Raw genomic sequence first — 21,910 nt, forward strand, 5'->3', positions numbered from 1 at the left:
AATCTCAACCCCACACCTTGACTACTATTTGGAGGCCTACAAATGATTCCTATGTTTTTTTCACTCTTACGGTTTCTTAAATCCACCCACAAACATTCAACATTCTCTGTCCCTATGTCACCTCTTTCTAAAGATCTAATTCCATCTCTTACCAATAGAGCCACACCAGCACCTATGCCTTCCTGCCCATCCTTTCGGTACAAAAGTACGTCCTTTGATGTTAAGCTCCCAATTATGACCTTCTTTCAGCCGCAACTCAGAGATGCCCACAGCATCATACTGACCAATCTCTAACTGCGCCATGAGTTTGCTCACCTTATTCCGAATGCTATGCACATTTAAATATAGCACCTTCAGTCCTGCATCCTGTATTTTGCCTCTGTGATACAACTTAACTCTTTGCTCTGTCTGCAGTTGTACCCAATGAAAATAAGCCAGATGCAAATCCAACTGAATATTCTTTGCTAGTTAATCCAGCAATTATATTAATTATATATAGGGCCTGGGTTTATTAGTAGACCAAGGAGCTGAATTATGGAAGCAAGGTGAATATGATTACTTTTGACACTAAAGTATCATCTAGAAGTAATGGTAAGACAGAAATCAATGGGCAACAGAGAAAAACATTTCAATGAAATGTTGCACAAAAGAATTTAGCTGTGATTAGTAGAGGTCAACCACCCCAGAGCCAAGACATCTCTGCAGTAGCTTCCCTGGACAGTGTCCAAAACCTACCATCTTCAGCTGCTTCATCAATAATCTTCCTTCTCTCATAAACTTGTTAATGACTGCACAATGTTCAATTGCATTTCCTATATCTCAATAAATAATGCAGCTAGATCTCGATAATATTCAGCCATAAGCTGGTAAATCACATTTAATATTCACAAATGTAAAGCCTTTGACCATCTTCCACATGAGCAGTACCAGTGACCTACTGTCTATCTTCAAGGTCCTCATCATCCACATTCTAGAAAGAATTCTCAATCAGAAACTTAATTAGACCAAATACATAAATGCTACAGGGCTTCCTTAAGATTATCATAACCATGGGTGGGGGGGGGGGGGCAGAAGAATTTAGTGGGGATAACCTCCCATTAACTATTAAATGCTCCTATTGACATGCATCTCAAAAAGCTGCAAACAACCAAGTCCAGCTCCTGTCCTTCACGTGTGGCAAGTCTGGCAAAACCATTTCTGCTGCCAGGAGAAGGGGAAAAGGCGGGTTATTGGAGTCTTAAAAACCAATCGCACTGGGTGAATGAGGCTCGCCAGCTCATCTAAGAGAAGGAAAACTTTGATTTCAAACCTCCGCTGCCTTGCGGCTACACCCGCTCATGGGGAAGGCCTTGGGAGTGAACTCCAAGGAAAATTCTGGAGCTGGAGTCCCTAAGGCAGCCGACTGGCAACTCCTGCAACACAGCTGGTGCCTACCGTATCAGTTTATGCCATTCCTTTGGATTCATCAGCTGTGTGGAGAGGAGAACACACTGACATTTGTTTGGGCACACCATCATCTGCAACTTCTCCAAGCTGCACTCTAACTTCGAAGTACATCATCACTGATCCTATAGCCAGCAACATTATGGCAGTACCTTCACTAGAAGGGCTGCACGGTTTAAAGAGAGCTCAACATCATCTTTTTAAGAATGCTTAGGGTTAGACAACACTGGTCTTGTCAGCGATGCCTAGACACAGAAAGTAAGAGTAAAAATGCTAAGTAGTTTTGCTAAATCATTATAAATTACAAGTCTCATTTGAACTACTGTAGACAACATCTCTACATGCATGCCCATGACAGGGTGCAAAGGAAAAGCATGAGGAAATGCAGATGGATTATCCATCCATGGTGAAAATGAACAATTATGACCAGGGAAGTGGAAACTGTCAAAGTGACAGAGTGCAGATGAGAAGAGACTGGATCAGGGGAGGAATGATGAGGAAAATTAGTCATGTGTAGAGAAACTGAAATTGTTCACCTCAGATCAGAGGTTAAGGGAAGATTTAATAAATGTTCAATGAGGGAATTTGACAGTGACATTAGAGCTATTAAGTAGTGGGCTAGCAAAGCAATAAAACAAGGATAAACTGTGATATTCAGTGAACTGATATGATGTGGTTTGCATTCCCTGAAAAGGACAATGTAAACTCCTCCACCTGAAATCTAAAAAAAATGAAAACCTACAGGAAAAGTAATGAGCAAGCCTAATTAAATAGAACTTTCAATGACATGGAGCAAACATGATAGTGAAACTGCATCAACAGAGATTCCAAAACTTTAACACCCACTTTTCAAGGAATATTCTTCCTCCTACCGTTTTCTCCAGCGAGCACACCATTTTCATAAGACTTGATTAGAATAAAATCTGCTTAAGTTCAATTACATGAATGGATCTGAGTGTATTGTTCCTTACCCGCTGGTGTTCCCTAACTCCATCAGTGATGGACACAATGGCAAGCGGCAACAAACGATGACACATGACCTGAAAAAGACAGGGAGAACAATCCATATTAATAAATTCACTGAACAGGATGAGCATCCTAGTGAATAACAGTCATGTTATAGTACTTAGAAACAGTTGAAGATGTTACAAGTAGACCTTGTCAGGAAATGTACAACATACAGGAGAACTGCCTAATAACATAGCCTAAAGGGGTAACTGCATAGTTCTGGATGGGCTTTGACAAGTGTTGTTAATACTCAGAAATATGCATTCAGAAGTGGAATTGATGAAATACAGAAGTTGGCCTATCCAACCCATACAGGCTCTTAGTAGCTCAATCAATTAAATTTCATTTCCTTCTTTTTGCCACAAAACTCTTCAGATTATATTCCCTTTTGCAAACCTTGACTGCTTTGTGCTACCACCATTATTACAGGCACAAGTTTCAGTTTGCTATTGAATTCTGAATGCAGAACTTTCCCTTGCACGACCATCACCTCCATCTCCTGCAACTGCACTCTATCTTTGGGCCAAAATGGTGAATATGCTCCACTTAGTCCTTCATCTATCCACTAATCGGAGCTGTTTCCCTGTTTTACCTACTAATTCAGTTATAACCTTGTACATCTCCCTCAAATCTCCTCTCAACTTTCTTGGCTCTAAGGAGGAGCTGCCAGAAAGACTGCAGTCAAAATGTAGATATTAATTTCAAAATGCACGATACATTTTAATATTCTGGGCTCCTGAGCTACTGAACACTCAGTTTTGGAGCTGCATTTATATTGTAGAACTGTCTAACTGTAGAACTACTGTAGGACTTCAGTGGTGCCAGAGTGGCACATTTTCCAGACGAGTGTACATTACTCCTATTAATAGACAAACAAAACTGTATTTCTTCCCTTAAGTAAATTTCACAGAGATAAGCATTTTTCAGTGAACCCAGGTGAGTTGACGGCGGCAGCATAGGAAAGAATGACCCAGTGAGTTTAAAAGGAGAGTAGGAATAAAGTCTGAGTGAATTCAAAAGGTGTTTAGCGAATGGTACCCAGAGAATTTAAAAGGGCCCAAGGAACAAGACACTGGTGAGTTTAAGAGTCTTAAGAACAGAGCTCTGATGAGTTTAAAGAGAGCACAGAAACCAAAACATCAGGACTTGCCAAAGAACAAGATATTGGATTATTGAAATTTTAGTGTACCAAGATTTTGTGCAATGTATATATATTTTTAAATATACATTTATATTTTTAAATATATATTTTTTATTTATTAAGTATTTATTTTTTAAAATAATGAAAACTTTTAAAGAAAACATTCACAATTTCACTATATTTTCAATGCAATCTATAGAGACCGCTACAAGCTTTTTGTTCACCAATGGAATTTCCACTAACGAGATGATCATCTAAGTTTATTGTGAATGTTCTGCTCAGTACGTTGAGAAGTCTAAGCATAGCTGTACATTACAGTATGAAGCAGATTCACGGGGGATGCAGCTACATATCACGCACCTATGTCAAAACAGCAACCACTTTGAAAAAGGCCAGTCTTTAAAAATCTATTTACTGATCTGAGGAAAGAATGCATTCTTCAATAGCTGGGATTAAACTCATACTTGCACCATAAAAGGAGAGCATGCATTACAGATATCTTCTCATTTGACTATGAACAAACACTATTTAGTGCAAGAACTAATAAAGGAACCAACTACAAAACAATCAAGTAGGAAGATCCAAGGTTCGGTAAAACCTAAACTTTTTAATACCTTAATATTCCTGGATTGGGACTTGCAGACATAAAAAGACTATTCAGCCAGATCAGGATATGTTCAGACAATGCAGGCATCCCAAAGAGGAACTAGTTTATCCTAACTTTCTAACTACTCTCATATTAAACACTGCATTTCGAGGGATCTCAGCTCCGCTAAGCCATGCTGAATGGCTTAGGTCAGTACAATTGGCATCAGTACCCAAGGCTGAGGGAAAGCAGAAAATACCAAGACATGTCCTCGCTCCTGACCATGATCAACCTTTCCAAGCAGACAGAGTTCTGTCCAGATTCAGACAGCTGTTACTGTAGTCAATCCCAGACCAATCTCATTGAATGAACAGGCAGCAAGACATGCAGACTTGTACCCTGCACAGGCACTAATGCTTTTAGCAGCAGAAAGTAACATAACAGAGGGAAAAAAAAACACCCACTCTTCTAAACACATGTATTCTCTTCACAGTGTAGCTTGCAATTCTGCCTTACTTAAAACCCAAGCTCCGTCACACTTACAGGAAAACGACTGAAGAGATCGATGAACATAGACCCAGTCAGGGAACTCTTCCTTTTGGTCATAAACTGGACCAGTGCACTCTGATAAAGTTCAGTCACTCGGTTGATATCCAAGCTTCCAAATGAATCAACCTGTAACACACAGATATTAGGCTGAGTCTGTTCCTACTACTAAAACTACAGAAAATGTAATCAAAATTATTTTTTGTGTGGAGATACAAAATAACGGAGTTACTGGATTCTGCAGTAACAATCGGCCGGAGGAACTCAGTGGAAGGAAAGAATTTGTCAATGTTTCAGTTGAAACTCCATATCAGGGTCTGGACCTGAAAAGTTGATAATTCCTTCTCCCATCTTACAGACACTACTCAACCTCCAGCAGATTGTTAAATGTTTTTACATTGGATTTTTGACTAAACAATATGCATTCTTTCCAATATTAATTGATAATATTGCCAAGTGATCTAACTCAACACCTCCCCCAAGTTTAGAAGCTCCTGCCATCAATTAATGCCATCCAATTAACATTAGAAAGAATACATATTGTTTAATCAAAAATCCAATATAAAAACATTTAACAATCTGCTGCAGGATCTCAGCAGGTTGAGTAGTGTCTGTAAGATGGGAGAAGGAATTATCGACTTTTCAGGTCCAGACACTGATATGGAGTTTCAACTGAAACATTGACAAATCCTTTCCTTCCACTGACACTGCCAATATCCCAGCCCTTACAAAGAGAGTAGTGACCAGATAGCCAGCTTTCCCTTCCCCTGTAGTAAATGACAGAATGTCTAACCCACCACCCACACTTATAACAAGGCAGATGGTGAGGGATGGGTTATAGCTGAGCTCATTGTACCAGATTACTCAATATGGATTTACAACTGAGCTTTGACCAACAGACAGCATCACAATTACATGCAATTAATTGCTCATCATAGGTTGCTCATACTATATATAGAAAACACAGAATGCAGCACAGTCAATAAGGAAGCCTGGTCACTCATGCGTGTGACAGACTTGGGTATTCCACACTCTGCAGTGTGCAAGCTGTTTAGAACAGCAAGAGTGAGCCAGAAATGTCAGAGCTGTGTTTTCTCCAAAAGACTGTGAATCAAATTGCACAATCTTTTACTTGTACCAGAAGGACTAAATCAGCAGAGTCTGGAGTAGCTTTTTCAGTGTAGTTTCCTTATTAAAGGCAAGTCAACAGCACTAATTATCGTTACAGATACTTTTAGGAGACTGTTTACTTGCTCCAAATCAGTGTAAGCAGTGGTTCAGTAGGTAGTAATCTCCCATGTCAAAACTTCAGGTTCAGGTCCTACTCAGACTTCAGCAGGCCAGCACTGAGCAAGTGCGAACTGTCAAAGCCCTTTTATTGAATGAGATGTTAAACCCCATCTGCTGCATCATTTTGAAAAGGATAATTTCTTTGCATTGGCTAATACCCTCAACCAACAATGCAAAACCAACTTCCCTGGTCACCATTCAGAGTGGAATCTTGTGAGCATGAAATGATAATTACTTTCCCTTAATTATAAGGGAGTGCATTATAAAAGGGTATTTATTGGCTGGGAACATTCTGAAATGGATATGAAAGACACTTAACAAATGAAAAACTTCTTTTTCATTTAAAATTCATCATGGAGTTGATGTGAACAATTAATTCTTTTGCCTGAGTGTCTGTTCCTTTAGATTTAAGCCAAAGGGCACAAGAGACTGTTTATACAGAATGGTCAGTGTTGTTTTATAGAACAAATCACAATGATTGGAATCTGCATGGTGAGCTTTCAAACCCCATTCTATGTAAGGTTATCTGATACTTTATGGAAATCTCATGAATTGGAAGGAGATAGGGGCTGTTATTCAACCGCAGGGTTGATGGACAGTCAGTAAATGATTGTGTTTTTGGATGTATGCATTATAAATAGGTTGAGTGAACTCGGCCTTTTTATCTTGGAGCGACGGAGAATGAGAGGTGACCTGATAGAGGTGTACAAGATAATGAGAGGCATTGATCGTGTGGATAGTCAGAGGCTTTTCCCCAGGGCTGAAATGGCTAGCACAAGAGGCATAGTTTTAAGGTGCTTTGAAGTAGGTACAGAGGAGATGTCAGGGGTAAGTTTTTAATGCAGAGAGTGGTGAGTGAGTGGAATGGGCTGCTGGCGGCAGTGGAGGAGGCGGAAACGATAGGGTCTTTTAAGAGGCTCCTGGATGACTACATGGAGCTTAGAAAAATAGAGGGCTATGGGTAAAGCCCAGGTAGTTCTAAGGTACGGACATGTTTGGCACAGCTTTGTGGGCTGAAAGGCCTGTATTGTGCTGTAGGTTTCCTATGTTCTATGAAACGTCAATGTATAAATCAAGCCTCAAATCCACAACAAAAAAAAACAAATGACACTGAATCAGTCTGTCAGGCATTACCCACAGGCTGACATAGACCTGAGAAAGATGTCCCCCTATACCTTCAAAATTAATACAGTGGTAAGATTTCAATGTTTGAGAAACACAAAACATATCTGCATTGATAAGCAACTGTGAAAGGAAAATTACAGGCTCCAAGTTTCTGCACAGATGTTATGGTAACAATTATGCGTTAAGACATATACACTCTCAAAGGTAATAATGAAAATTAACCACTACATATATTATTAAAAGGCAAACACAAGGAAATCTGCAGATGCTGGAACTTCAAGCAACACACACAAAATGCTGGTGGAACACAGCAGGCCAGGCAGCATCGAAAGGAAGAAGCACTGTTGACGTTTCAGGCCGAGACCCTTCGTCAGAGATTAGTTAGTCCTGCTGTGTTCCACCAGCATTTTGTGTGTGTTGCATACACTATTAAAGCCTTCAATGTAAAGCTTACTACTTGATTACTGAGGAGCATTGTGGGACATGGCAAGGCAGATGTGGAGCTGATGTTTCCCCAAGCTGGGATATCTTCTACTAGTGTGAGGTGGAAGACAGGAAGGGAGGGAATAGACAATGGCTCAAAATAGGAGTCACCTATTCAGGTTAGAGATGAGAAAAATTCCTCTAATCTGTGTACCGAATCTGAAGTTTTAGAATTGTCTATCCAAAAGGCTGTGCAGGCTCAGAGAGTTTTGGATATTAAGGACATTAGGTGCCTGTGACAGTGGCACTTGAGATCGCAAAACATAGCAGAAAAGGTATGACGGGTGATAATGACCTACTCCCGGTTCTATTTCTTAGGTTCTTAACATTCTTCAGTCAGAGTGCAATGGGCAAAGATGGGTCAAAGGCAAAGGAGTGTGGGATGCAAAATTGTTATGCACAAGATATTAAGTCCTGTACAAGAGACCAAAGGAGGAGAGGAAGAATATGGAAATTATGCTTATTGGTCAGGATGAATGGAAGACAGCAAAACAGTTTGAATTTAAATTGGGAACTCCTTTTAAAAAAGCTGCTGTACTTCTTACCAATTTTTATTGCCATTGAACTAAGGGATTAAGAATATGGATTGGGGTGCATGCATCACATGCGAGACTGATCTCCACCCAGTGATATATTTACACCCAGAATGTCATTAGTGAATCATAACTTTTCTGATAAACTGGCTTTAAATTTCTCAGATGCCTTAGAATTTACATTCCCATCGCTGCTTCACTAGCAACTTCAGCTGTTATGCCAATAACAATCAATTAATATCTGGCTTAAGCATCCAGGGGGCATGGCAGTAACTCTTCATCACTGGCAGTCAGTTGCAGGGAGGAGTGAGGTGTGAGAGCATGGGAAACAGAGAGGGGGAAAGGGTACAAGAGGAAATAAAGAATAAAATGTATAAAATGTCATATTCAACAAACATTCAAAATCTGACACAAAATGTTTAATTTAGAATTTTAGTGTGCATGTTGGAGCCTTGGATTGTTAAGTAATGGGGAGGACTTTGATTTGTACACAATCTTTCACTTATGGGGCAAGAGCCTGAACACACCCAGATCTGGCAAAGGGGCTAGCTGCTTTTTTTAAAAAAAATAAATGTATGGGTAAATTTCAGGGCACAAACATCACCTTTTTCCTCTCTACTCTTGCCAAAAACAATCTAACCCCTTCTTCTGTGTCTTCATCATCTTACACCACGACTAACCCTAACATTCTTTTGCAGTACTTTAAAATCAGTCCAATACTTTTCTTATGCACCTTCAGGTTCAATGTTATTTACTTGGCTACATACTTTTCAATTTAAAAGTGGCCCATTTTTTCCAGGTACACAAAAAGTGGAAGAGAACCAAGTGTTCTCATCAACTGCCTGATGCATTTTGAAAGCCTTGCCTTAATGAGGCTCCTTTCACAAGGCAGTTTGCAGTTCATTAAACACTCAATGTATTCAAACCCACTAAAGCAATATGGCAGCCGAGAGGCAGCAGCTGAGAAAAGAAACTGTCCACATGGTGAAGTTGGAATTATTCCTGTTATATGAACTAATGCACATCGTCAGTGTAGAAAACCTTTCTCAATTGCTCAATGATTTAAGATAAGTTTGGGTGACAGAGAAGTTTCTTTCTCCTGTACTTCACATTCCTTGCATTAACATGTATTGTTTTCTGAATATGAACAATTGACTTGTTTTTTTTTGCATAAATCATTGGGTTTCTTATTAAACCATTACTGGCTCACTATAACCATTATCACTGGTAGCTGCCTGGTAGCAGAACATCTCCATACATCCTAGCCTGATCCACATACCTGTCCAGTTTCAGATTTTTCCTTATCTTCACCCCTGCCAGTTACAGCTGGTTTAATCGTTTTCCCTTTCAGAACTCTGAAGAGATAAAGGGCTCCACTGCCAAATACAGGTAATGAGATAGTTAGGAATGAGTAGTCCATCGGAAATTGCCTCTCAACCTAATTCTTATCACCAAAATAAAGATAAATAAATCAATCATTGAGATTGAAATTCTGAAAACAAATCACAAGACTTTTGAAAATTGAACTGAACAGAACTGAGAGAAAATAGATATTAAACATTTGCATTAACATACTGTCTTTCACAACCTCCAAAAACTGCCAAAGGTAGTATCTTTTGAAGTACATTCACATTGCAATTTATAAAACTTGGCAGTCAGTTTCCTGTGAACAATAATCTAAAAAATAACTAATTAAAGTATTTTTAAAATGATGATGATTGAGGGATGAACACTGGATAGGGAGAACGTCTGTAAGGTTTTATGTGATATATGACCCTCCACCTTCAAATTAATTTAACAAATCAATCACAAGTGTGCAGTGAAGGTTTACAAGGATGTTGCTGGGACCTGAGAAACTGAGTTACTGAGAAAGATTGACTAGGTTAGAACTTTATTCCCTGGAGTGTAGGAGAATGAGGGGTGATCTGATAGAGGTATATAAAATTATGATGGGTATAGATAGAGTGAATGCAAGCAGGCTTTTTTTTACTGAGGCCAGGGGAGGAAAATCCAGAGGTCATGGGTTAAGGGTGAAGGGGGAAAAGTTTAAAAGGAACATTAGGGGGTCTTCTTCACGCAGACAGTGGTGGGAGTGTGGAATGAGCTGCCAGGTGAAGTGGTGAATGCGGGCTCACTTTTGATATTTAAGAAAAGCTTGGACAGGTATATGGATAAGAGGGATTTGGAGAGATATGGCCCAGGTGCAGGTCAGTGGGACTAGGCAGAAAAATGGTTTGGCACAGCCAAGAAGGGCCAAAAGGCCTGTTTCTGTGCCGTAATGTTCTATGGTTCCATGGTACAAGACAGCACCTCAGGCACAACATTCCCTCAGAACCAGCACTTTCAAGTAGGGCTTAACCTCACAATCATTTAATTCCTGTCATGAACCACGGCTGTCATGGTGGTTAATGAGGATGAAATCAGAGTAGGTTCACACATTTCATGAAGGACGGAATACCTGGTGTTTTGGGAGTAGGATGAATGGCAAATGCGTTTATGTTACTTGAGTGAGACACCACCCGATCCACTAAATTTTGGTGTTTTCCTTTCTATCGAGGATGTATTGAGAGCCATGATTAGCAAACAAGAAACAACCTACAGCCTACCCTGATACCTTTCACATCCTTGCTGGAGACTTAGATCAGTCTAGCTTGAAAAAATCTCTGTACAATTACCATCAGCACACTATTTGCAGCTAGGGCACCCAACACACTCGACCACTTCTGCACTATCATGCATGTCTACCATTCCATCCCTAGACTGTATTTCTGATCATCTGGCAGTCTTCCTCCTACCTGCATATAGGCAGGGGTGAAAGAGCAACTTGCGTCATACATTGCTTGGTGCAAATCAGTGGCAGGTTTCCTATACTGTGACACGAATTGCACTTAAAATAGTGACAGGTATCACGTAAATGAAAGACTTTCTAAGTCCTAAGTAATACACGTTACCTTTGCTTTTGAAACCAAATCCTGACCAGGAAGTTCTCTCCCCTCTGCAATCTGTGAACCCAACTCTGCAACCCCTGGTCATCCAGTCTATGATACCTGAGCCACATAGTGTATCTTGTCACATGCAAACGTTCTACCTGAAGTAGTAAAGTGACACTGAAGAATCTGCTTGCTTGGAAGCTTGAGTCACCAATCGCTCCATCAACTTGTGTAAGTCCTCCTTCATCTCTGAGACATCTTGGCAGTAGCTCTTGGCTTTGCAGAGCTGATTCCTGCAGAAGAACAGATTATTCTTTGAAGCAGCGTGGAGATGCTCAAAGTTACAAAAAAAAATTACAGATGACAGTGAGACATTATCAAGACAAGACCTACATGATCAGGCTGAATGTAGGAACAAAGGTAGGAGGGGCAACTAAATCTGCTCCTGACTGTTCCTGTTTCTCCCACCCAATCATCTATTAAGACACACGAGGTTGCCATTCATCCCACTGGGTCCAGGCTGGCTTTCAGCAGAACAATCTCATCAGTCCCACCTCCTTTCTCCTTCTTTCCTTGGAACACTTCAATATATTCTTCCTCCTGTGCCCATTAACGCTTCTGGTTCTATAGTCATAAAGTACAGCACAGAAACAGGCCCCTTGTGGTGAACCATTTAAGCTGACTGCTCCCAATCATTTGCACCGGGACCATAGCCCTCCATACCACGACCATCCACGTACCTATCGAAACTTCGCTTAATAGTTGAAATTGAGCTTGCATGCACTACTTGCGCTGGCAGCTCAGTCCACACTCTCATGACCCTTTGAGTGAAGAAGTTTCCCTTCATGTTCTCCTTAAACCTTTCACCCTTAACCCATGACCTCTGGTTGTAGTCACACCAAACCTCAGTGGAAAAATCCCACTTGCATTTACCCTATCTATACCCTCATAATTTTATATACCTCTTTCAAATCTCCTTTCAGTCTTCTACATTCCGAAGAATAAAGTCCTAACTCATTCAATCTTTCCTTATAACTCGGGTCCTCCAGACTCGGCAACATTCTTGTGAATTTTCCCTGTAATCTTTCAACCTTATTTACATCTTTCCTGTGGTAGGTAGGCACACAATCCTCCAAGTTAGACCTCACCAATATCTTGTACAATGTCACATAACATCCCAATATTGCTGTTTACATACATTAAGTAGTAAATTATTTGTAATTAATATTCCACTGGGTCTCTATGATGAGAGGGGAAACCAGAGCACCCAGGGAAAACCCGATGCGGAATCAGCAGAAAATATGAACTCCAGCAACTGTGTGCCCAAGGTTAGGTTCAAATTCAGGCAGAAGTACTAACTACTATGTCACCATGGATGGCAGAGGAACTAAATGCGTATTTTACATCCGTCTTCATGGTGGAAGATGTCTGCAGTATACCGGACATTCAAGTGTGTCAGTCAGGGAAGTGAAGTTTGTGCAGTGAAAATTATGACTGAGAAGGTGCTCAGGAAGCTCAATGGTCTGAGGGTGGATAAATCTCCTGGACCTGATAGAATGCACCCTCAGGTTCTGAAGGAAGTAGCTGGAGAGATTGCAGAGGCATTAACGATGATCTTTCAAGAAATGATAGATTCTGGCACTGTACTGGATGACTGGAAAATTGCAAATGTTACTCCGCCACTTAAGAAGGGTGGGAGGCAGCAGAAAGGAAACTATAGACCTATTAACCTGATCAGTGGTTGCAAAATTGTTGGAATTGATTGCTAGGGATGAGATTACGGAGTACCTGGAGGCACGTGACAAGATAGGCCAAAGCCAGCATGGTTTCCTGAAAGGAAAATCCTGTCTGGCTAACCTAATGCAATTCTCTGAGAAAATTACAAGCAGGGTAGACAAAGGAGATGCAGTGGATGTGGTGTACTTGGATTTTCAGAAGGCCTTTGACAAGGTGCCTCTCAGGGGGCTGTTTAGGAAGATAAGAGTACATGGATTTGCAGAGAAATTACTAGGATGGGTGGAGCATTGGCTGGTGGACAGAAAACAGAGAGTGGGAATAAAGGGATCCTATTCTGGCTGGTTGCCAGTTACCATTTGAGTTCCACAGTGGTTGATGTTGAGACCGCTGCTTTTTACGATGTATGTCAATGATTTGGACTATGGTATTAATAGACTTGTGGCTAAATTTGCCGATAATACAAAGATAGGTGGAAGAGTGGGTAGTGTTGAGGAAAGAGAGAGCCTGCAGAGAGACTTAGATAGTTTAGGGGAATGGGCAAAGAAGTGGTAAATGAAATACAAAGTTAGAAAGTGTATGGTCATGTATTTTGGTGGAAGAAATAAGCGAGCAGACTATTATTTAGATGGGGAGAGAACTCAAAATGCAGAGATACAAAAGGACTTGGGAGCCCTTGTGCAAGATACTCTAAAGGTTAGCCTCCAGGTTGAGTTGGTTGTGAAGAAGGCAAATGCAATGTTGGCATTCATTTCTAGAGTTATAGAATATAGGATGATTGAATGGCAGAACAGACTCAATGGACTGAAAGAGACACTTCTGCTCCTAATCTTAATGTCTTGTGGATGCCACGGTAGCATAGCAAACTATTAGCATGCTGGAATTACAAATCGGGTGGAGTTTGGAGTTCAATTCTGATGTCCTCTGTAAGTTTGTATGTCCTTCCCACATGCACATGGATTTCCTCCAGGAGCTCCAGTTTTCTCTCACACTCCGAAGACACCCCCACTGGTCACTGTAAATTGTCCTGCGATTAAGCTAGAGTTAAACTGGGGGTTTCTGGCTGGCTGGGTCAAAGGGCTGGAAAGACTTATTCCATGCTGTATCTTTAAATAAATAAACAGAACGAGCTTCCATTCAGCTGTCACTTCAACACTGCCAAATTTATATTCTGACCTTTGTTTTCACCTCCTACATTGCTCCAACAATGGCCAACATAAGATCAAGAAACAGCACCTCATCTTCAAAAGAGTACATTGCAGGCTTTGGAACAATTTTAAATTCAATAATTTTAAGTAATCACCCATGCTTTTTACTTTCTTCATCTTCTATTGTACCTTCCTGTTTCACTTTGCTATTATTTATTTTCCTTTTCTGCTGCTATCTCTGGTCCGCATCCTATCACAGATGTCCTCTTAATTCTCTCCATCCTTTCCTCTCTGTGCAACACAACACCCTTGTTTTCTCACTTTTACAGTTCTGACAAAGGGACCTTAGCCATAAGCATCGACTGTTTCTCTCCCCAGTGAAGATACTAGTGTATTTTCTGATTTGTTTTTGAAGTTAACATCTTTATTGTTCCAAACAAGATAAAACTCATGGGTTTCCTATAGCAGAGGACTCTAGTACAGAGATAGCTACACACTGCAAACAAGCCCAAGGAGCAGAACAGCCTACATCTTTCCAACAAAAGAGCTCTACTAAATTACTGTGGCAAATATCACAGTATTTTACTAAGACACGTTTGACGTAACACTAATTAATTCATTGTTTCAAAGGTAAATTTAAACAATCACTCCGCAATATCAACCTGTGACAAACAACTCTTGATATACCAAGTAATTGCTTAAATTGCTTCCAAAAATCGACAGAGGTTCACCAAAATGACTTGTATCAGCAACTGTAGAGTAAACCATTTTAAACCTATTTTAAGTCAGCAGCAAAAAATCAGCACACATTCTCAATTCCTCTCTCTCATACACTCATTTGGGTCGGGACCGCAGCGTCAGAGGCATTTTGTTACAGAATAATTCTAAGCAACAGAATGGAGATGAAGTAAAAAAACTAAGTGGTCCCCAAATTGGTTAAAGACACATAAGCACTGACTTGAAAATTTCTGCAGCCTTGCGGATGTAGTCTTGCTCCTGCTGGTTTGAATGAGAGCTCAAGTTTTCTTCAATGATCGCAATCAAAGGCTCAATGATACCAAAAACAAGTGGATTCTCAGGCTGCTTCGCAAGGAAAATTTCAATGAGGTCCAGGACCTGAAGGAAAGAAGAAGAAAACCTAATACAGAAGAAATCAAAAGTGATTGGGAATACCGAGCGCAGCATAAAGAACACTGGTCATAACTATTCAAAGATCATTTCCAGGATGTAAGTACCACCAACATGACCACCATTTATTGATCATCCATTCTTTGGTCTTGAATTTTATATAACATATAAACAACTAACTGGTAATTTTTTGGTCATTGTTACTAATGGAAGTTTCCAATTCAATTATTTTATTGTTAAATTTCTTAGGGGGCATTTCAAAGTTCCATCATTTCATTGGCCCAAAACTCTGGATTATTAGTCAGTAGTAGAGACACGCCTCTAGTTGAGATGAAGCTAGAAGGCAGTTGCATCGATGAAAAAGTGAAAGGGACAATGCTACAACCACTAACTGTAGGAATAAAAAGAAAAGGCTTTTCAGTTTACCATAATATAAAAGCCTTTGCTCATAAATTGGCTGTACATAAACTCCAAAATAGATCAATGTCTCAAGCACCCAGGTGTCAGCCAATATACTGCACCGGTGTTGGAAATGGAGAACCTAGTCTCCATGCAAAGGCTCATCACTGCAAAGTTTGCGACCAATGTAGAGGGTCAGCACCTGTATGTTCATCATGATTGCACATAACTTTGATCCAGCTTTTGTTGTGTTTGCATATTGTGATAGCATAGTGCCTAATGGCCCTGGGAGTCAGTGGTTGGACAGGTGGACAGGAAAATTAGCAGCCCAGGTATTCATTACTGCAAACAACGGCTTGATAAAACCGTCAGCGTGCTGAGTATGAAAAATTAAAAGCAACAGACATTGGGAATTATATCACACTAAGAGGTGTACTCATACAGATTTGTCAACCACTGGCTACTGTCCAGGACTTTGCAAGTTTAATGAGCTTTTAGAAATGTAGATGATTGGATGTGACTTGTTTTTAAAAGAGCTTCTCAGTTTGTAGAGCTGAGAAACCCCAGTTATAACAAGCATTTTCTTTAGCACTATTGCTTGGCCTGTGTAGTTATGGGTGAGGACGACACAGGTTCAAAGTTAGTGCATTATCAAGAAGAGTTTGAAATGGTAATTTCAAGTAAGGGAGGTGAAAGGAAGACTTAACTCTGTTCACTTGTTGTTGAACTGTCATGTAAAATAGGCTTAACCATACGTCCCCCACAGCTGGCAGAACACATGCTTCACCATAACAGCTACCAAGCAGTCAACTCTTAAGAGTTGGTAAATTTAAGTACCAAATCAGAAAAGTCTATCATAAACACCACATCACTTTCCTCCAAAAACTCGGAAGGTTCAACCTTGAGAAAAGAAAACTCTTTTGCACATGTACATAATCTATGTGCTTTTAAAAATAAGAATCATAGGAAAACTTAGAACTTTTATTTTAAATTTTCATTATTTTGATATAGGTATTAGCACAAAGGCCAGGACTTTGCTCGTTCCTAATTATTCTAGAGAAGGTAGTGAAAATAAACCCAGTGATGGCCTGCAACACTGTCTAAAATGTTAATGTAAGCAATGGAGGAAGAACAGGGAAGGGGGGAAAGTTGGATAATTCAAAAAAAAACACAAACAACACAGGGCACCTGTTGCCTGAAGTAGCTTTACCCATGTTGCCCTCCACAGCCCCATGTGTCTTTAGCCAACATACCTTTATTTTAAAATTCTTCCGTAACGTCTTCTCTTTCACCATCTTTGCCTTCTCATCTTTCGCAGCCTGAAGTCGTTTCTTGCGTTCAGAGAACAGGGCGGCAATATTCTTGTCCAATGCCATCATAGTTTCATCATCCACCTCCTCATCACTGCTGCTCTCACCCTCCTTGGTCTGCGGAAGAACACAGACATTTGCAACATCTAAAGCCACAGATTTAATTTCAAAATATTACCTTCAATGATTTGGGACACCAAATATTCTTAGCATAACTCCTGCTAAAAGCATCTCACTTAATCAGACATGGGATTATTCTACTCTAATACTGCAAAACAAAAATACACCTGCTATTATCAATGCTCACAGTCTAATTAAGGCAGTGGTGGCATTCACCCTTGATATAAAATTGTAAAGATTGAGAGTCCAAATGCTCCTGTGGTTGTTAGGACATTGATGTTGGTTTGTTTATCTTTCCAGCTCATTTAGAGGATTTTGTGGAGACAGCGTTGATGGCACCTCTCCAGTACTTTGATATGGCTGCTGTAGGTAGCCCATGTTCCTGATACATACAGGAAGGCAAGGATCACCACTTCCTAGTAGACTATGAGCTCAGCACTGGATATGAAACCTTGACTTACAAACATCCTTTTCCTCAAAGGCTACACTGGCACTCTGAAAGTGGTGGTGAACCTCATTTCTGACAGCTGCCCTCACAGACAGGTGGTTCTTGAGATACAAAAAGCGGTCTGTATTCATGGGCTTGTCAGGCAGGGACCATCATTCTTGAGAACATTGGTGGAGGACCTTTGTTTAGTGGATGTTTAATGCAATCCCGTGCTCTCGTATGCCTGATAAGCAAATTAAAGAAGATTTGAAGTTTGGCCTCAGAATGTCTACACATACATGTTGTCTATGCACCATCTCTCTGCTCTCTCTAGGAGAGTTAGCTACCCGGCGGCAGTGTCATTGTGGAGCGGAACTGTATAGTTTCATATTCATTCTGTTCATTAGTTCCACTCCAGCAGAAATCTTGGAGATTAGAGGTAGCTATGGTGTAAAAGATGAAGCACCCCTTCAGAACAGAGATGAGAAGGAATTCCTTTGGCCAGAAGGTGGTGAATCTGCAGAATTCATTGCCACAGATGGCTACGGAGGTCAAGTCATTAGGTATACAAGTTGATAGGTATTTAATTAGTAAGGGTGTCAAAGGTTAAGAGGAGAAGACAAGAGAATGGAAAGAGGGAGTAAATAAATAATTCAGCTGTAATCAAACAGTGGAGCATACTCAATGAGCCTAATGAACTAATTTTGCTCCTGTGTCTTATGATAGTGCTCCATTAGACAGCCAATTGAATATTTTCTAGATCTAGATTCATTGAGGATAGCACTCAATTACCCATCACACCCCCTACTCTCACCATCTCTACCCAGGTTTTGCCCAAAGGAAAATATCAAGAATCTGGGACAGGACAGGGAATGAAGAGAAGGAAAGGGGAGTGAAAGGTCTCAATGAATCAGATGCACAGGAGCAGAAACAGGAGGGGGAAAAAAAAAAGGATGTGAATGCAAGGTGCAAGTGTCAGAAGAAAGGCAAATGTGGGAGGAGGCTGGGAGGTACACTGATGGAAGAGAGATTCAAGGGCAGGGAAGGCTGTTATGAAATGGGAACAAAAAGGTGGGTGTTCATGGAGCATATGACAGGAAAACATGTGCCTAAATCTACCTATGGATGTACTCTAGTTATCTTGGATCTCTTATACCAGTCCAAGACCTTGCGTGTGCAGTAGCCAATGTGCAAGAAGAATTCACTACTCTGACATGCATCCATTCCAAGGAGAACACTGCCGAAATAATTGTGCTTATTAGCTGATTGCTGACTGAAAGATCTTACTGATTGGTAGATAGAAAGCAGCAAAGGCTAATCTTCAAAAATACTGTCAAAAAATGGTGTTGGAATTCCTTTCTTTTAAGCACTTTAGTTAATGAACATTGAGAGGGCTTGCATACATTCTAAAACCAATGTCAAGGTTACTGCCATGTGCATAAGTATGTGTATGCACAGGTGCAATGAAAAACTTACTAGCAGCTGCTTCAAAAGCACATAGCATCATGTAAGAAGCATTCACAAGAAAAACACAAAAGGCATAAATTAAACACAAATTAAGTGCCAAAGATAAAAGGGGAATTAGCTCTCTCTCTCTCTCTCCCCTAGTCAACCCCCTGTGCATCTGCACAACAATCCACATCATGTAATGATTTGTCACCTTCCTAAATCTTACCATTATGTTTGCTGTCTTCAGGATCTTCATCAATTCCATGCGAAAATTTTCATCAACAGCTTCCTCCTCTTCACCCTCCTCCTCACTACCACTTTTGTCGTCATCACTATCATCATCAGCATCATCATCTTCCTCCTCCTCTGATTCATCACTGTTGCTCTCCATCTAGGAACAGATCAAATATGAAAACCCAGCGGTCACACAAATAAGAAAAGGTTAAGGAGAGAGGAGAAAGAGGGATTAAGAAGTCTTAAGTTCCATAGCAACTCTAACGGAAGCATTATAAACTATCAACTACTATAAAGTACTTTAAAACTTTATAAATAATTTGTACAATTCCATTTAAAAATTATGGATCTGAGTGTGCAAGTCAGTCATGACATGCATTGGGGACTCCTACACCACAACAGGAAGCACTGGAGGGATCATTGTTGATCCATTTAGAGCCCATCTGTATCAGATAACCATCAGCCAGGGTGAGACTCAGTATGAAATAAAGATAATCTGTACTTGATTCTTGCTAAAAACCTTGCAGCTCAAATTACAGTTTTGAAAATAGCAAGAAGAAATTCTATAGAAAATCTATGTGAAATCTAACCTCATCTTCATTTGACGAGTCAACTTTTGTTTTATGCTTCTCAAAGTCTTCGGTTACTATCAAGGCACTCTCTTCACCTTCTTCAGTTGCTGGGTTAAAGACCTGCCCAAGAGAAAGTAACTTCAGTTAACCAGTTCTGAGGAATCTTTGGACTCAACTCGGGCAATTCTTTACCAACAATGTACTCAAACATACATACATGCTAAGAGCCAATTACTAACTCTCAATAGATTTACAGATGTATCAGTAACCACAGAGATTACATCAGCTCAGTGCATACAGAGAGTTTAGGCAAATGGATTCATGTATTGTTTTAGACTATTGGAACTATATTCACTCATCAACTGACTTTGCCTGAGGATGGGAGAAAGAGTTTCTCAGTTTTTCCCCTCTGAATGTCAGGGTAGCATATGGTAACATATACAACTTTGATACTAAATTTACTTTGAACTTTGTTTCATAGCCAATAAATGAAGTGGTTAATTTAGGCTTGGTGGTGTGGGTTAATGAAAATATTTTAAGCTTTCTTAGCCAAGTGCACAGAACACACAACATTGCCCTGAAACTATCAGAGGATTTATTGTTGCATCAAATTAGACAAGATGCTTAAATCTCATGGAACTTAAATGAACAACTTTCTGAGTTGTGTAAGAGTGATGCTGAGAAAAGGAAAAAGGCAGAAGGATATGGCAAATTCCCCATTACTCACATCTAGGATGAGCTGCAGTGCTTCCTTAGTCACGTGGGGACAGATCCGCATAAACACCATCTTTGAGACTTGGCGCATCAAACGACTTGTTTGGGAGAGAAGGGACAGTAGGATTTCAACCACAACCTCTACCCATTCTGGCTCTTCCTTTTCTAAAAACAGACAATTAAAGTATGACATTTTAAAGAGAGAATGAGAGAGAGAGATTGACTTATTTATCGCATGTACATTGAAACATAACAGCGAGTTGCAATGTCTGTGTCAATGAGCAACACAATCAGAGGATGTGCTGGGGAGAGCCTGCAAGTGTCACCAAGCCTCCAGCACAAACACATTGTTAAATGCGTATCCCTGCCACTTAATGCACAGTTCAGGACAGATCTGAACTATGATCTTTTAATCTTCTTGTTACTCATGGAGCCGTCCTTCAACACACTAACAAAAGGTGTCGGACCACCATGCACATGTCCCTGGACAACAAGGGCAAAAACGTCCCCAATGTTGCTCTCACCCTGATGGCCAGCTTCGTGTGTGGCTGCATCAGGTTATGTGTGGATCCCAGGTACGTGGGCACCACACTATGTGGCCAGGTTCTACCTGTCGCCCTGGCTATGAAGGATGGGTCTGGCTCCTTTACTGTGCAAAACCTGTCACCCTGGTTGTTGCCGCCATAACTGTCCTTCGTAGAGAAGTTCTTGCACCACAGGGCCATCAGGCAGTGGTCAGCACGTAAGGTTCTGCAAGCACTGCAGGAGAAGGACGAGATGGCCACAGTGGGGTGGTTCCCTGAGCAGACCATCCAGTTCATCTGGCAAAATGCCTAATCACCAGACCTCACCAACAGGCACCAAGACCTCGCCTGGCTGGCGGTAAGAGGGGCCCTCCCAGTCCGATCCCTCCTGTACGCCCGGAACGTCGTCTCCACACCCTTCTGCCCGCGGGAGGACTGCAGAGAGGACCCACCTCTTTGCACACTGTAGGTTTGCCGAGAAGGTGTGGAGGAGGATGGAAGGGGCTGTGTCGAGGTTCATCCCCAGCAGCTGTGTAACAGAGGACTCGCTGATCTACGGGCTGTTCCCGGGGACGCACATGGAGACCAACATCCGGTGCTGCTGGCAGATCATCAACTCGGTGAAAGACACTCTTTGGTCGGCCCGAAACTTGATGGTCTACCAGCACACGGAGATGTCCGTGGGGGAATGCTGCCGACCGGCACATTCTCGGCTGCAGGAGTACATGCTGAGGGACGCACTCAAACTCGGTGCAGCCATCACAAGGACCCAGTGGGGAAGGACCACAGTCTAGGGTTCTTCTCCCGTGGGAGTTGAGGGGTAAGGGGGCAGGGTGTATACCCCTGAACAAGTATGTATATATGAAGTAACAGAGTGCCACCTGGGTGGCAAAGTGTGGGAATGTAAAGACTGTAATGGAAACATTTGTAAAGGACTGAGAGTCACTGAATGGTTTATTGTACATAATTTTATTTTTGAATAAAGTATATTTTGTTTAAAAAAAAAACAAAAAGGTGTCAAGTTGTACTGAGAAACCTTTGGAACAGACACCAGTATTGAATATTC

General features: G+C 40.9%; 1 protein-coding gene and 1 non-coding gene across 2 annotated transcripts in view; both read right to left on the bottom strand.

Annotated features, from left to right (window-relative positions):
• Positions 1-21,910, bottom strand: part of mybbp1a (MYB binding protein (P160) 1a) — a 118,515-nt gene that overhangs the window by 25,432 nt on the left and 71,173 nt on the right. The window contains exons 15-23 of the mRNA XM_059972957.1: positions 20,334-20,485; positions 19,625-19,726; positions 19,027-19,191; positions 16,748-16,921; positions 14,926-15,083; positions 11,244-11,378; positions 9,435-9,531; positions 4,722-4,853; positions 2,415-2,483 (exon numbers count right to left, since the gene is read on the bottom strand). Of these exons, the coding sequence (XP_059828940.1) occupies positions 2,415-2,483; positions 4,722-4,853; positions 9,435-9,531; positions 11,244-11,378; positions 14,926-15,083; positions 16,748-16,921; positions 19,027-19,191; positions 19,625-19,726; positions 20,334-20,485 (1,184 nt within the window). The remainder of the gene's footprint in view (positions 1-2,414; positions 2,484-4,721; positions 4,854-9,434; positions 9,532-11,243; positions 11,379-14,925; positions 15,084-16,747; positions 16,922-19,026; positions 19,192-19,624; positions 19,727-20,333; positions 20,486-21,910) is intronic.
• LOC132396228 (small nucleolar RNA SNORA50) lies at positions 16,007-16,143 on the bottom strand. The gene has a single exon (XR_009512918.1). It is a non-coding gene; the product is annotated as a small nucleolar RNA SNORA50 (small nucleolar RNA).

The sequence above is a fragment of the Hypanus sabinus genome, chromosome 6 (assembly GCF_030144855.1).
Source record: "Hypanus sabinus isolate sHypSab1 chromosome 6, sHypSab1.hap1, whole genome shotgun sequence".
In the NCBI taxonomy this organism is placed as follows: Eukaryota; Metazoa; Chordata; class Chondrichthyes; order Myliobatiformes; family Dasyatidae; genus Hypanus; species Hypanus sabinus.